The 14,466-nt window shown below is 39.9% G+C and overlaps 1 protein-coding gene across 1 annotated transcript; it reads right to left on the bottom strand.

Annotated features, from left to right (window-relative positions):
- Window positions 1–8,298: 8,298 nt before the first annotated feature.
- LOC118390784 (SLC35A4 upstream open reading frame protein-like) lies at window positions 8,299–13,462 on the bottom strand. Its single transcript, XM_035781495.2, has 3 exons — window positions 13,368–13,462; window positions 11,986–12,069; window positions 8,299–9,225 (listed from the first exon to the last, which is right to left on the bottom strand). The coding sequence occupies exons 1-3, from the start codon at window positions 13,380–13,382 to the stop codon at window positions 9,028–9,030; spliced, it is 297 nt and encodes a 98-aa protein (XP_035637388.1). The 5' UTR covers window positions 13,383–13,462; the 3' UTR covers window positions 8,299–9,027.
- Between the last annotated feature and the right edge of the window lie 1,004 nt (window positions 13,463–14,466).

The following is a 14,466-nucleotide window of genomic DNA, read 5'->3' as shown; positions in this document are numbered from 1 at the left end:
CCCGCGATAATACGACCAAGGGAGGTTCCCGAAAACACATTACTGATACTGTCATTGGATCTTAGAATGTGCCAATGTTTGTGAATGATGAATGCTTCTTTTTACAAGACTGTCCTTGAAAGAGGTAATGTCTCGATTTGTATAAGATTTTCTCAATGGCAGGATTAATCTGACCATGTTTCTACCGCCTCTCCTTGAAATTTATTTGCATATTAGCCAGTCTTAATCGGATTATTTTTTTGCAGTTTATTTTGATTTGACAGAATTGGCTGTAGGGCAAACTGTTTTTCAAGGCAAACTGGTGACAACTATCAGCCCTTGGACCTGACCACAGTCTCAATTTCACTTCTCTTCAAACAGACTATAAACTGTCTGTTTTGGGGGAGCCATTTCAGATTGAAACCCCATTAGAAAGGTTGTAACAGAGAGACTGCCACATGATGTCTTAGCCACATACTGCAATTCATGTGGAAACTACAGCAGGGTAAAAAGGGAATAATCCCTTTTAATAGCCAAACTAAACAGCTATCATCACTACTATACTGGCTAAAAGGCTATCTAGATATAAATAATTGTTGAGCAGTATTAGTTTTAATCTGTGATTGGATACATTTTGTCTATATAGATGCTGATAGATTTTGATAGATGCTGATAGACAAAATGTGATTTAGAATCTAGATCAATTCCCGAAAACCCTGATGTCACGCTTGCTTTAGTATGGTCTATTAATGGATTAAAATCTAGTTTTTTTTCTTGTTGAACAGGAAATAAGTGAACAAAAAAAAGTTTATCTTTCCTCTGTCTACAGATGTGCCCATGAGCATCATGCCTGTGCTGATCGATGAGTCTGCTGAGGGCGTCAGTCTCCGGCTACGGAAATTACATGTTTAAACCATTATTATCTAACCTGGAGACCGAATGAAATTTGGTCTCCTCTCAAGACCTGATATTTTAGCTTAATTTACCGGTTGTCCGGTTGGTTCTTTTACAGGTTGGAGACAATATATCCACAGGAAAGCATCATTAAATACACTTTTCAAGGTGCTGGTAGTTTGTTCAGATTTCTATCAATACTCACTACTGAGATCCAAACTGCCTCTGGAAGTAATGTCAGCATTAGAACTGTTTGCCGAGAGCTTCATGAAATGGGTTCCCATGGCCAAGCAGCCGCACACAAGCCTAAGATCACCATGCGCCATGCCAAGTGTCGGCTGGAGTGGTGTGAAGCTCGCCTCCATTGGACTCTGGAACAGTGGAAATGCATTCTCTGGAGTGATGAATCACGCTTCACCATCTGGCAGTCCGACGGACTAATCTGGGTTTGGCGGATGCCAGGAGAATGCTACCTGCCCGAATGCATAGTGGCAACTGTAAAGTTTGGTGGAGGAGGAATAATGGTTTGGGGCTGTTTTTCATGGTTTGGGCTAGGCCCCTTAGTTCCAGTGAAGGGAAATCTTAACCATACAGCATACAGCATACATTCTAGACAATTCTGTGCTTCCAACTTTGTGGCAACCGTTTGTGGAAGGCCCTTTCCTGTTTCAACATGACAATGCCCCCGTGCACAAGTGAGGTCCATACAGAAATGGTTTGTCGAGATCGGTGTGGAAGAACTTGACTGGCTTGCACTGAGCCCTGACCTCAACCCCATCGAACACCGGTGGGATGAATTGGAACGCCGACTACGAGCCAGGCCTAATTGCGCAACATCAGTGCCCGACCTCACTAATGCTCTTGTGTCTGAATGGAAGCAATGTTCCAACATCTAGTGGAAAGCCTTCCCAGAAGAGTGGAAGCTATTATAGCAGCAAAGGGGAGACCAACTCCATATTAATGCCCATGATTTTGGAATAAGATATTTGATGAGCAGGTGTCCACATACTCATGGTCATGTAGTCTAGCTACATGTAAGCACTTCCTCTCCGAACACCCTGATTCTGTGGAAACTACATTGGAAACTAAACATTTATATGTTATTGTATTTTCTCTATGGGTGGTAAGTATTTTTTAAATTAACCTACGATATTCAATATAATATGGTCAGGTGTACTGACTGCTGCTCACTGCTAATCGTTAAAAACTGAGATGCCATAAAATTCAAGTTTCATACCATTTCAAGTGTACAAAACAAACCAACCAATCCCAATCAAAGCAAAAGAAAATGTGCCATTACATTTTGTTTACACAAGAAGAAAACAGTTCAACATACAACACCGATATACTGTAACATACATCATCTATGCAGAAAAAGGGAAACCAATTATAAATGCTCTGATATTGAGAATGTCTTCTTTCACTGTTCCTGACAGTTCTTTAAAGTATTGACAGATATACTGCATCTTAGTGCTGAGAACATGAATAATCTTGGGAGCATCTCTTTCCACTGAGCTCTCAAACACCTGTCAGTCTGGGGGTATTCATTCAGACCAAGAAAGACCGTGCAAACAGATGCAAAACCTTTTGCAACGGAAACACTTTGCAACGAAAATGAGTTTCTATTCAAATTCAGGTATGTCCCTCTCCATTTTGTTCTGTTGACTTTGTTTAGTTTGTTGGTTCTTAAGTGAATACACCCCCTCGTGACAATGGCTGTTAGGAGACCCACTGTCTGAGGGCCTAAAAAAACAAGTATTGTGGTAAAGCAGTTAAACTTTGCCCATACACTAATTCCTGGCTGAAAGGCTGTACTGGACACTAATGGATGTGTAATGTACAATCCAGATGTCCAGTGTTATATCAGTAGGTAGATGGATTTCCGTTAGTAAATACCTTTGAGAATGTCCTGACCACTTGCATCATGGCCTGGTACGGGAATTGCTCCGTTCAAGACCGCAAGCCCCTCCAGCGTGTGGTGAATGAAGACGGTCCAGTATATCACTTGGGGCCGTGTTCCCACCGGTCCAGGACATCTACTTGAAACAGTTTCTGAGGTAGTCCCGCAGCATCATCAAGGACCCCAGCCATGAACGGTTCACTCCCTTACCGTTGGGCAGACAGTAGTGGAGCATGAGGTCTGACCACCAACTGGCTCTATCTACAAGCCATCAGACTGCTGAACACTTGAAATGCACTGACCACCTGCACTGTCTATCCGCACCTTACTACACATATACACTCATGCTACACACACACTTCACAACTGCTGCTGCTACCAGACTCCTATTGATAACACTGCACAATTTAAATACTTGCTTCCCAATCTGAATCATTTGTAAATATCTAACATCTCTAAATGTTCTTCCTTTATTAAAGTTATGCTAAAATGTTTATTATAGTCTACTGATTATACTGCTTAATTTATACACTTGTCCCCCTCTTCCCCAATACACGAGTAAATACTGGACTAAATTCTGCCTTCATGTAATTATACTTATGCTAAAATATTTATTCTGTTACTGCCATTTACTTTGTTCAAATTCTTTATCTTTTAATAATTCTTATTGTTGTTGCATTGTTGAGAAGGAACCTACAAGTAAGCATTCCGCTGTACAGTGTATACCATGTGTATCCTGTACATACGACTAATGAACCCCTGCCAGTACTTCCTGCAAGACATGCATGCAAACTGCAGGTCCAATAGTTCCCCTGTAGAGGTCCCTGTGTACCATTATATAGACTGCCTTGTGATGTACTCAGTGAACACTTCTCATTCAAAACTATCAACCAGACACAAAAAAACGGGTCTACTTGGAGCAGGTCAATCGGTGCCTTCAGAAAGTATTCAAACCCCTTGACTTATTCCACATTTTGTTGTGTTACAGCCTGAATTCAAAATGGATTAAATATGTTTTTTTGTCTCTCACCCATCTACACACAATACCCCATAATGACAAAGGGAAAACGTGTTTTTATAAATGTTTGGAAATGTAATACAGAAATATCTAATTTACATAACAATTCACACCCCTGAGTCAATACTTTGTAGAAGCACCTTTGGCATCGATTACAGATGTGAGCCTTTCTGGGTAAGTCTCTAAGATCTTTCCACACCTGGTTTGTGCAACATTTGCCTGTTATTATTTTCAAAATTCTTCAAGCTCTGTCAAATTGGTTGTTGATCATGGCTAGACAACCATTTTCAGTCTTGCCATAGATTTTCAAGTAGATTTATATTTAAAAAATGTAACTCGGCCACATTCACTGTCTTCTTGGTCAGCAACTCCAGTGTAGATTTGTCCATCAGTTTGAATTTACTGCTAATTGAATGTACAATTTTGTAAGCTTGCATTGCTGACATTTGCCATGCAATGCAGCTGAAGTTAAGTAGCTAGCTAACTATTTTATTGCTTATTGTGTAGTGGAGGATAAAAAATACCTGTATACGTATGGATGTGTAGATAGCTATATAACCGATCTGTGTATGGACCCTAAAAAGTTTGGTATAAATATTAGTTCAGAACAGTGGATTTTAATTGCTTCCACCAGTTAATCATTCATCCCCAATAAATTCCAGAAAATTACTGTTACATGTCAATATTATAATGTCAATGTTAGCTAGCTATAAACCTCAGCTATCACAGCCGGTTGTATTGACTTCAAGACAGTCTGAATGGCATCAATGGATTGAGTAGAACATAACATAACCGTATTGTGCCAAAGATGCAAGTCATATACACATGTAGTTATTGCCAAGCATGAGTTCCCCCACATTGTAGCCTGAATATATTCACTGATCATGTACTCTACCTTGGCAAATAAAGGTGCGGTTCAGGTATGAATATCTGTGACATTCTTTTATAGTCATATCCAATACCAGGAGTATAAAACTCCAGTCTTTGGATGATGCTGTCTGCATGTATGCATTACAATAATACACTTCAACTGTGTAAGGTCTATTTGACCATGAAGGAGAGTGATGGAGTGCTGCATCAGATGACCCCTGGACAGCAGAGTGAAGGAAAAGAAGCCAACAAGTGCTCAGCATATGTGGGAATTCCTTCAAGACTGTTGAGAAAGCATTTCAGGTGAAGCTGGTTGAGAGAACGCCAAAAGTGTGAAAAGCTGTCATCAAGGCAAAGGGTGGCTACTTTGAAAAATCTCATATTTGTTTAACACTTTTGGTTACTACATGATTCCATGTGTTATTTCATTGTTTTGATGTAGAAAATAGTACAAATAAAGAAAAACTTACTTGAATAGCTTCTCCCCGCCATGGGGACAATAAGTAACAGGACAGCAAAGTTTGTTTGTCACCGAAGTGGTAAGAGCATATTACTATTTACCTGTGAATAAATTCATTAAATGGAGAATGGATTAAACTGTTTACCCATTTAATAACCAAACCTTCATACAAACTTGCTATGTTAAATTATTAATACACAACTGAACTACTGCCATATGCTTTTATTATTATTTTGTACCTTAATTTAACTAGGCAAGTTAGTTAAAAACAAATTATTTTTTACAATGACGGCCTAAACCGTCCCCTAACCTGGACGACGCTGGGCCAATTGTGCACCGCCCTATGGGACTCCCGATCTCGGCCGGTTGTGATACAGCCCGGGATCGAACCTGGTCTGTAGTGATGCCTCTAGCACTGAGATGCAATGCCTTAGACCGCTGTGCCACTCGGGAGGCAAAGCGAGCCACTCTGGGTGGCCGAAGCAGCATGCGACAATTAACCGAGTACACAGCACCTTATAAAAAAAGATTGCAGTCAGAGTGCAGTAGTACTGAGTATGCTTCAAATATTGCGTCCAAAATAACACCTTTTTTTACAGTAATTTTGTATTGAAAACATGCCCACATCAGGGTAGACACCTATTTAGGCAATCCCTAGCTGCTAGGCTGCTCAGTCCTGGCCCTGGGGGTCTGCAGTACTGTTGGTTGTCACTCTGGCCTAACACACCTAAAACCAATAATGAATGTTTTACAAAGATCCTAAAGCTGAGTGGGGTGTGTTGGGTTGGGGAGCTGCAGGGCCGTGAACCCCTAGAGGCAGGACGGGGTGACCCAGCTATATTGTGTGCAAAAAGAGCTTAATTAGGCCCATGATATGAATTATATGGAGGATGTACTATTTCTGTGTGTTAATGTGTAGGTGTATGTGTGTTTTCATTAAACGTATGCTTTTCAAACCTTTCCCTTGACACGTAAAAAGATAGGAAGGAAGTTGTCCGGGAGAGAGTTGAGTTATTGACTAGACTGGTGGTGGTCAGGTGTGCAGGCAGCACGGCCTAAAATTTGATATAGAGGATGTCTTAAAAAAAAGACAATTAAAAGTTTGGTCTTTGTACTTTATTTGTAAGAGTTGTTCATTTGTTAGGCTTTTGGTTAAAGGTGCAACACAATATTGATTATCGAATTGATGTAGTTCAGTCTTATCTAGTTGAGTCTTTAAATGTATGCTCACGCAGCTGTGCCTCACAAGTAATAAAACAACTGATCTATTACTGGTGTGATCATATATTCTACCTCAAATTTTGAAATATATATTTTTTTAAATGTCCTGAACAACAATGCATTGACAGGACAATTCAAGCAAAGCCAATATGCGGTGATAATGTATTGGGCCTATAGTTTACTGCACAAACCTCATTGCTACAGTACTAAGTCGCTTTGGATAAAAGCGTCTGCTAAATGGCATATATTATTATTATATTATTACTGTTTTTAATTAGTTAACGTTGCATAGGCTTACGGTTTTTAAGTAATGTTTAAAAAAATCTGAATGGTAGATCTCGGCTTGCATTTTGACTCAGAAAGTGATCTTGACTCAGAAAAGGTTGGTGACCACTGTTCAAGAGTTTTCCCTGTTAACACTATCAACGTTTCCCTTTACTGTGGCAATTGTGATCGAATCAACACAATAGTATCCACTTTCAATGCTACATAGTGAAACAAAACAAACTATGCAAGAGATTTTGTTGTAGGCGGAATGCATCAGCCCGTACTCTACATGGTGAGGCATAAACAAGACTGGTGCTGCATAAACAATCAGAGCTGCAGTAGGCCTATATGCAGCTAGACCATTGCCATCAATGGATCTGTGCCATTTACTTTGAACTGGACTGTGTTCACAGCATGTGCGGTCATGAGTAGATGCACTTGTTTCGAGATGAAAGCGAGAGCTGCATGTAGCCACGTATGCACATTTTGATCATACTCTTTGCAAGTTAGTGAGTTATTAGCCCCGTTATAGGTAATTTGTAGTCAGCAATAGGGAAGTGATCGCTTCCTACAAGAGCATAGAACATGTACATTTCTAGACATCTTTGAAAAGAATGTCAGGTAAAGAGCCTCTTAAAGGGTTCGTGTTGTATTTTGAGACTGGCTTGAATAAGCTAAGTAGCCAAAAGGCAGAGGGAAGCATCATTTGTCTGATTCTCTGTAATAATGGTATGTAATAAATGTCTTCTTGCATCAATCACCACAACATGTTTTTTTTCTCCAAAAATCTCATGGAATGTAGGCCTACATTGAACACCAAACATTGCCTGCACAGAATGTTCACAACGTTCAAGTTTGCGCTCAGCAGACCTGACATTTGCTCAGTGCCAAAAAACAGGGAACATTGCCCGTAACATGATGCAACCATCACTATGCTTGAAAATATGGAGAGCGGTACTCAGTAAAGTGATGGATTTGCCCCAAACATAACACTGTATTCAGGACAAAAAGTGAATTGCTTTGCCACATTTGATGCAGTATTACTTTAGTGCCTTTGTAAAGGATGTCACGGTGCTTGCTTAGCGAGTACCAGTACCTCACAGATACACGTGACCGCCCTCCTCAAGTGTCTTAGCCAATCGCGCCACCTCAAAAGCTAGCTAATGAGGTGACGCAAGCGAGACACTTAAAGCTGAGGAGTTTCACACATCCCCAGTTTTCTCCTATCACAGCCATTAACTCTGTAACTGTTTTAAAGTCACCATTGGCCTTATGGTGAAATCCCTGAGCGGTTTCCTTCCTCTCTGGCAAATGAGTTAGGAAGGATACCTGTATCTTTGTAGTGTCTGGGTGTATTGATACACCATCCATCGTGTAATTAATAACTTCACTATGCTCAAAGGGATATTCAGTGTCTGCTTATTAATTTTTTTTTACGCATCTGCCAATAGGTGCCCTTCTTTGCGAGGCATTGGAAAACGTTCCTGGTCTTTGTGGTTGAATCTGTTTTTGGAAATCACTGCTAGACTGAGGGACCTTACAGATAATTGTATGTGTTGGGCTACAGAGATGAGGTAGTCATTCAAAAATCTTATTATTAAACTTTTAAACTATTAAACTTATTATTATTTTACTCCTGAATGTATTTAGGCGTTCAATAACAAAGGGGTTGAATACTTATTGACTGAAGACATTTCAGCGTTTCATTTTTAATGAATTTGTACACATTTCTAAAAACGTAATTTCACTTTGACATTATGGGGATAGTGTGTAGACCAGTGACAAAACAATCCAAATGTAATCCATTTTAAATTCAGGCTGTAACACAACAACATGTGGAAAAAGTCAAGGGGTGTGAATACTGTAGACTTACAGTGACCTAAAAGTCCGAAAAATAGGTTGAGAACCTGGTATCTACCTGGGGACATATTTGTATATATGAACATAATATTATCTTAGTCATGTTTCAAATCTGGATACTACAGGTTATACATATCATTTGGGTATAACAAGGTTATCTGGTCGATCTGCGAGCAAGATGACATACTTGACCTGAGGCAAATAAGATCTCCCACTATAAAGCACCTACTTCAATAAGTAAAATCTCTATTGCATAAAATAGGAACAGTGTTATTTTTCCAGTAATATAAAAACATACACTAAAGTCCCTGCAGGACTATTGCACACATTGCAAGAGATGATTGTAAAGACACTTAATGTGTAATTCATGCGTAATTCGTTTCCCCCAAAATGTCTCCTAACAAACACAGATCATATCATTTTTTCTCAGTTCAGAACATTCTGCAATCTAAAATAGAGGGCTTGGAGGTGGGGTAGTCCAATGGATCTTTTTGAGGCGGGCAGGGGTTCAGAGATCCATACCCCCTCCATATCCCCCCCCCCCCAAAACCAGGGCCGCTACTTGCTGGGTCCTTTAAGAGTGTTGAAATAGTCTTTCAGAGTTTCCTCGATGTTGGGCACGCCAAAGTTTTGAGCTGCAAAGATGCCTGTGCAAGTCCCAAGGACCACGCCCAAAACCGCAGAGGATCGCAGCCTAGACACAACATACCCTGCCAAGAAGCCCTTGAGGAAAGGAGAGGCCAGCACACTGCCACCCTGGAACAAATAAATACACAATAATCCTCATGTTAGAAACAAACACAACACACAGGTGTGTAGTTGCTCTCATCTGACAGTTTGACAAGATGTATGGAAAACCTGTGCACTATGCATCCATGCACACAAACAGACTTGATATATAGCCTAATAACTACAGAAAAGAGAGGTCATGTTTGTGTGAAAACACAGCCCGAGGCTAGGGTGCCCAATCAAAAACGTATCTTTGACCAATTGGTAAAGTAATAAGTTAATTGTGTAGATAATCCTCTTAAAAAACCAATGGTCCAAACTTCATGTCACCCATCATAATACATTCAAAAGCTATTGGATTGTTTACCCTTGTACTTTTGTAGGATGGCCGGAATTAGGGTGTCTAATTCAATGGATGCCAGAGAAAAAAATGGGTCAAAGAAATCTGGAAAATTGCATCGCATCAACTAGGCTGGATTCTGTGCAAGAGTTAAGGCTACTGGCTACCTGACAGGCTCGCTTTTTCGTTGAACTCATCATCTTTCTTCTCAAATCCGCAGGACATAAAACAACATAGAGGTAAGGTGGATATCAATTTTGAGACATGACATGTAGTGTTTTCACATTTTAGTATACACTTTAAAAATTCATTTGAAATTCCTGTTCTTTTTCGAAAATTTCTCACCAAAAAAAAAAAAATGTTTCTTTGTGAAATGTCAACGGAGAACTGAGGATCTATCAAACTTTTTTATTTTCAAAGCGTTTTACTTTTAATTCAGCTCTTGCCATGCTAATTTTGCTTTTTTGGTGACCCGTGGAAACAACTTTGAAGACAAGGGCCACAAAATGTAAAATCCTCAAAAGTTGTTACGAGAAACCTGCACCACTAGTTAATTAAGTTATGCCAACAGAGCTCGGTGCTTATTATCGTATGCACTAGGTTACGAAATACGACTTTTTGGGATATAATGTTAATGATATGTTAGAGAAAGACCCCACTGAACGATTCAGAACATGAACAATCATATTTGTTTTGGTCAAAAAATATTATATAACATAAGAAAGGGAAATTTCATCACCAAAGCACGTTTTCACCTACTCATATCATGGGTGGACACCATACTGAGTCCTGTGTGTGTGTCAGGGTCCCCCCCCCACAAAAAAGATAAACGAAAAGAAATAAAATTAGCTCCGGCCAATTGTCCAGGAGAAAAAAAAGAATCCCATTGCGAAAATGCATTTTAGCCTGTTCGTTGGTTGAAATACCTGTCAATGTAGCGCTAAAACGGATTACTACAGCTCATCAAACAGCTTGTTCGTTAATGGTGGAGTGAAACATGCTTTTATAAGCCTAATAATTGGGCAACAATTCTGAATGTAATCGCTTGTTAAAAAAACTGTTTTGATGGCCACGATTTAAAAAAGCGCTAATACATGCTTCCCATTTGCCATTCAAGTGCATAGGCAACTAGGCAGGCTTCAGGGCATCACACAACGCATTGCAATAAGCTAGAGGCAATATGCATTTTGAAAACATATAGGACTACTTCATTTTTTGATACCTGAACGTTTTACTACATAAAATCCAACCAAACGTGGAGTAGGAAATTATTTTATAAAGACTATGCCAATGAAATCAGTAGACTATGCCAATGAAATCAGTAGCCTATGCCAATGAAATCAGTAGACTATGCCAATGAAATCAGTAGCCTATGCCAATGAAATCAGTAGCCTATGCCAATGAAATCAGTAGCCTATGCCAATGTAATCAGTAGCCTATGCCAATGAAATCAGTAGCCTATGCCAATGAAATCAGTAGCCTATGCCAATGAAATCAGTAGCCTATGCCAATGTAATCAGTAGCCTATGCCAATGTAATCAGTAGCCTATGCCAATGAAATCAGTAGCCTATGCCAATGAAATCAGTAGCCTATTCTCTCATGTTCAATTTGTTTTCAAATGTCTTTCATTGTCCAGTAGCCAAAGGCACAGTCCTAGTCATATTAGCAACCCATGCTAGTTTTTGCATCTTTAGATCTCCACTCTTTCTAAATTTCAAACAGATATTTTCATCTCGGTATGAAATCGCTCACATGTGCTGTGCACTTTTGCCAATGGTGTTTTCCCACTCATTTCATTACGGAATAAACATTCACGCGTAGCCTACTTACTGCCTTGTGCGCATTGCTGCGCTTATAATGTAAAGAAATCCTAGTTGTTCAAAATCTTAAGCTAAACGTTCTGATCTGTTGCATGAGTCTCCTTGCTTTTTAATGTTTTTTGGATGTAGCCAGGGCCTAATGGTTGTATTAATTTGGGATCCATTGTCCCGCAATGGTCCCAGAGTCCATGTGGCTATTTCTCTGGCACAGAACGACAAGCTTAGTTGACCAATAGAATAGGTAAACTTTTGTACTAAAGGGGATAGTGGATTGACATAGGCTAGTGAGTTTGCTGTTCATTACTCCTCATGTTGGCTGAGGAAAAGTAAATGTGGACAGTTCTTCAAACATCTTCAAATTCGCATCGGAATTCAGTAAGAAGGGCACACAACATTGCATCCTCGAGTTGCATGTTCTGTTAAAATGAATTAGGCCTACCATCATCTAAATGTGATTTCAGTCATTCTGAGCACTGCTTGTGGACGCCATAATCAGGTTAAGCATCCAATGCATATGGGTCCGGTACATTTCTTAAACGTCCAGTAAATTAAAGTGCTGCCGGTCAAATGTATGGCGCCACATTTTTGGAAAACCTGGTTTGTGTGTCGGACATCTGACGGCTCACCTGTGGGATCCCAGCCTGTACTTCCTTCTCCACGCGGCGCTGAATGTCCTCTAGCTGGTCCTTGAGCTCTGCCAGATCCTTTAGCTGTCTCAAAGGGTAGTAGTACAAGTCAAAAGTCAATTTAGGACTGCAAGCAAGGCAAGTTATTGACACAGAAAACATGTGTCCGTCCTCCCCAATTAAGGTGCCACCAACCTCCTGTGCCTGAGTGCCTAGCTGCTGCTACTCTCTGTTATTATCTATAAGTTACATAGTCACTTTAATACCTCTACCTACATGTACATATTACCTCGACTAACTGGTGCCCCGCACATTGACTCTTGTACCGGTACCCCCTGAATATAGCCTCGCTATTGTTGCTTCTTAATTGTTTGTTACTTCTATTTCTTCTTATTATTATTTTTAGCTATTTAAAAATAACTGCATTGTTGGTTAAGGGCTTGTAAGTAAGCGTCTCACTATAAGGTCAATAGTGTATTAATTAATAACTGTTGTATTTGGGGCAAGTGACAAATATGATTTGATATCTAAGGTAGATCTACACTCAAGTGATTCTTTAGTCCAACATGTGTGTCCCAAAACAATCCAATAAACCCATCAAAATTCTTCCTCTTACTGAGTCCCATTGTATATTGTATACGAAATCCATTCTTCGCCGATACTAATGCATGAATGAATTTAACATCTTGATCGACTATTGATTACTCTGGACTAGTGTGCACAGCTTTGACCGCTCAGACAAAGATATGTAAAACCAAGATATTTCATCTGTGTCGTTTCCAATGGTAGCAAATGAGGCATAGTAGGCCGAACAAGCAAGGAGGTGGGCAGAGCCAAACACGAGCTAGAGAGATTATATTGGCGCGATTAAAAGCCTCATTTGCATATAACAGTTAGAGAACGCATTCTCTGTGAAGTGCGCCGTAACTCAATTAGCCCCTCCAATCTTTGTAAACAACGCACAATTTATTGAAACTTTGGCAAATTCCAACCGGATGCTTCTGATTTATACATCTGGTGAAACACCAGTCTGCTCGTCCTATCCGTGTATTCTACCGGTTAAAACAATATGCCATTTGAGCATCGTGTTTCCAGTCTACATTCTCACGATCATATCCAGTACAACTGCTACCTATATATATTTAGACCAATGGCCCAGCAGGTCAGGTTGCTACATGAATGTAATGTTTAGTAAACGTTAGCTAGCTCGCATAGCTGGGCTAGTTTTGACAGTTTCTTAGGAAAAACATACAGCTAGCAAGCTAAATAACGGTCACACGTAACCTTAACTACACCGAATATACCTAAAACGCAACTGCTACAACCGATAATACAAGCACAAGATGTTTAACTCTCCATAGGCTAAAGTTTAAGGCACTAACCTTGTCGTCCGCCATGTCTTGAATCAATGCTGGTGGTACTGCTTATTGACTGGGCTCGATTTTCTTCCCTGCTAAAATATGTGTGACTAAAAGTCATGTGTGGTGTGCCGACTGTTTTTACTCAGTTTACTTTCTGGACTACATTGCTATTATATGCATTCTTTACAATGTGTCAATATCAATTATTTTTTCAATCTAGCTACTAGCGTTAATTATGTATTTATTACATGATTAGAATTGGAATTGAGGCCAGTACAGTTACAGGACACGGCAGGCATAAAGTTAGCTTGCAGTATTCGCAAGTAAAATGAACTGATTTGAAACAATTAGTCATTGTAATCGGACAGCCTTTTGGGGGGATTATATGGGGAACATTTGCATAATACTATGAAACTGAATATCAAGAAGTACAACAATATTCAAAATTCTAAGAGTTTGCACAAATACATGGCTCTGCCTGATGTCATCAGTGGAGCTTTGTATATCAAGAGGGGTTGTAAATTCCACACGCGAACCGGGTGGAGGCTTCATATATACACACATTGAGTGGAGGTGAGAAGAGGATGATGCAAGCAGAAACCTCTGGTTGTACTGTGATAAGTATAGTTTAACTGAGAGATTATTTTACATAGTTGAGCAGACACTCTTATCCAGAGCAATTTACAATAGTGAGTGGATACATTTTCATACTGGTCCCCTGTGGGAATCAAACCAACTGAGCCGCACACAACCACACTACAATTACACTACAACATTGCATCTAGGGAAAAGAGATGGGTTTAGAAAAGCTGCAGCAACAGACGTTGCCTTTAAGGAAGCCTGCCTATAGAACACCCTTCCTCCCTATAGAACACCCTTCCTCCCTGTAAAACACCACAGCGTACTGATGCACAGGAAATCATCCTGTATTCTGTGATGTTGCTGGCATTGCTATGAAAAGCACTTTCAAAGTGTCCCTTCTCATATATTTTGAAGAGTAGGGCTTGGCAGATGCAGGTTCTTTGCGAGGGGCAGATTTATGTCTCTAATCTTCCCGAGACACCCCTTTTACACAGAGAGGCATCCTATCTCAAGTTGAATTGAACCCTATTACGACTCC

The sequence above is a fragment of the Oncorhynchus keta genome, chromosome 11, assembly GCF_023373465.1.
Source record: "Oncorhynchus keta strain PuntledgeMale-10-30-2019 chromosome 11, Oket_V2, whole genome shotgun sequence".
In the NCBI taxonomy this organism is placed as follows: Eukaryota; Metazoa; Chordata; class Actinopteri; order Salmoniformes; family Salmonidae; genus Oncorhynchus; species Oncorhynchus keta.
The sequence above is the reverse complement of the archived record's forward strand: the minus strand, read 5'-3'. Positions and strand labels throughout refer to the sequence as shown.

Coding starts and splice junctions, on each gene's coding strand:
- LOC118390784 (XM_035781495.2), bottom strand. Junction 9,226..11,985: donor TACAGGCTGGGATCCCACAG/GTGAGCCGTCAG, acceptor TATTTGTTCCAG/GGTGGCAGTGTGCTGGCCTC.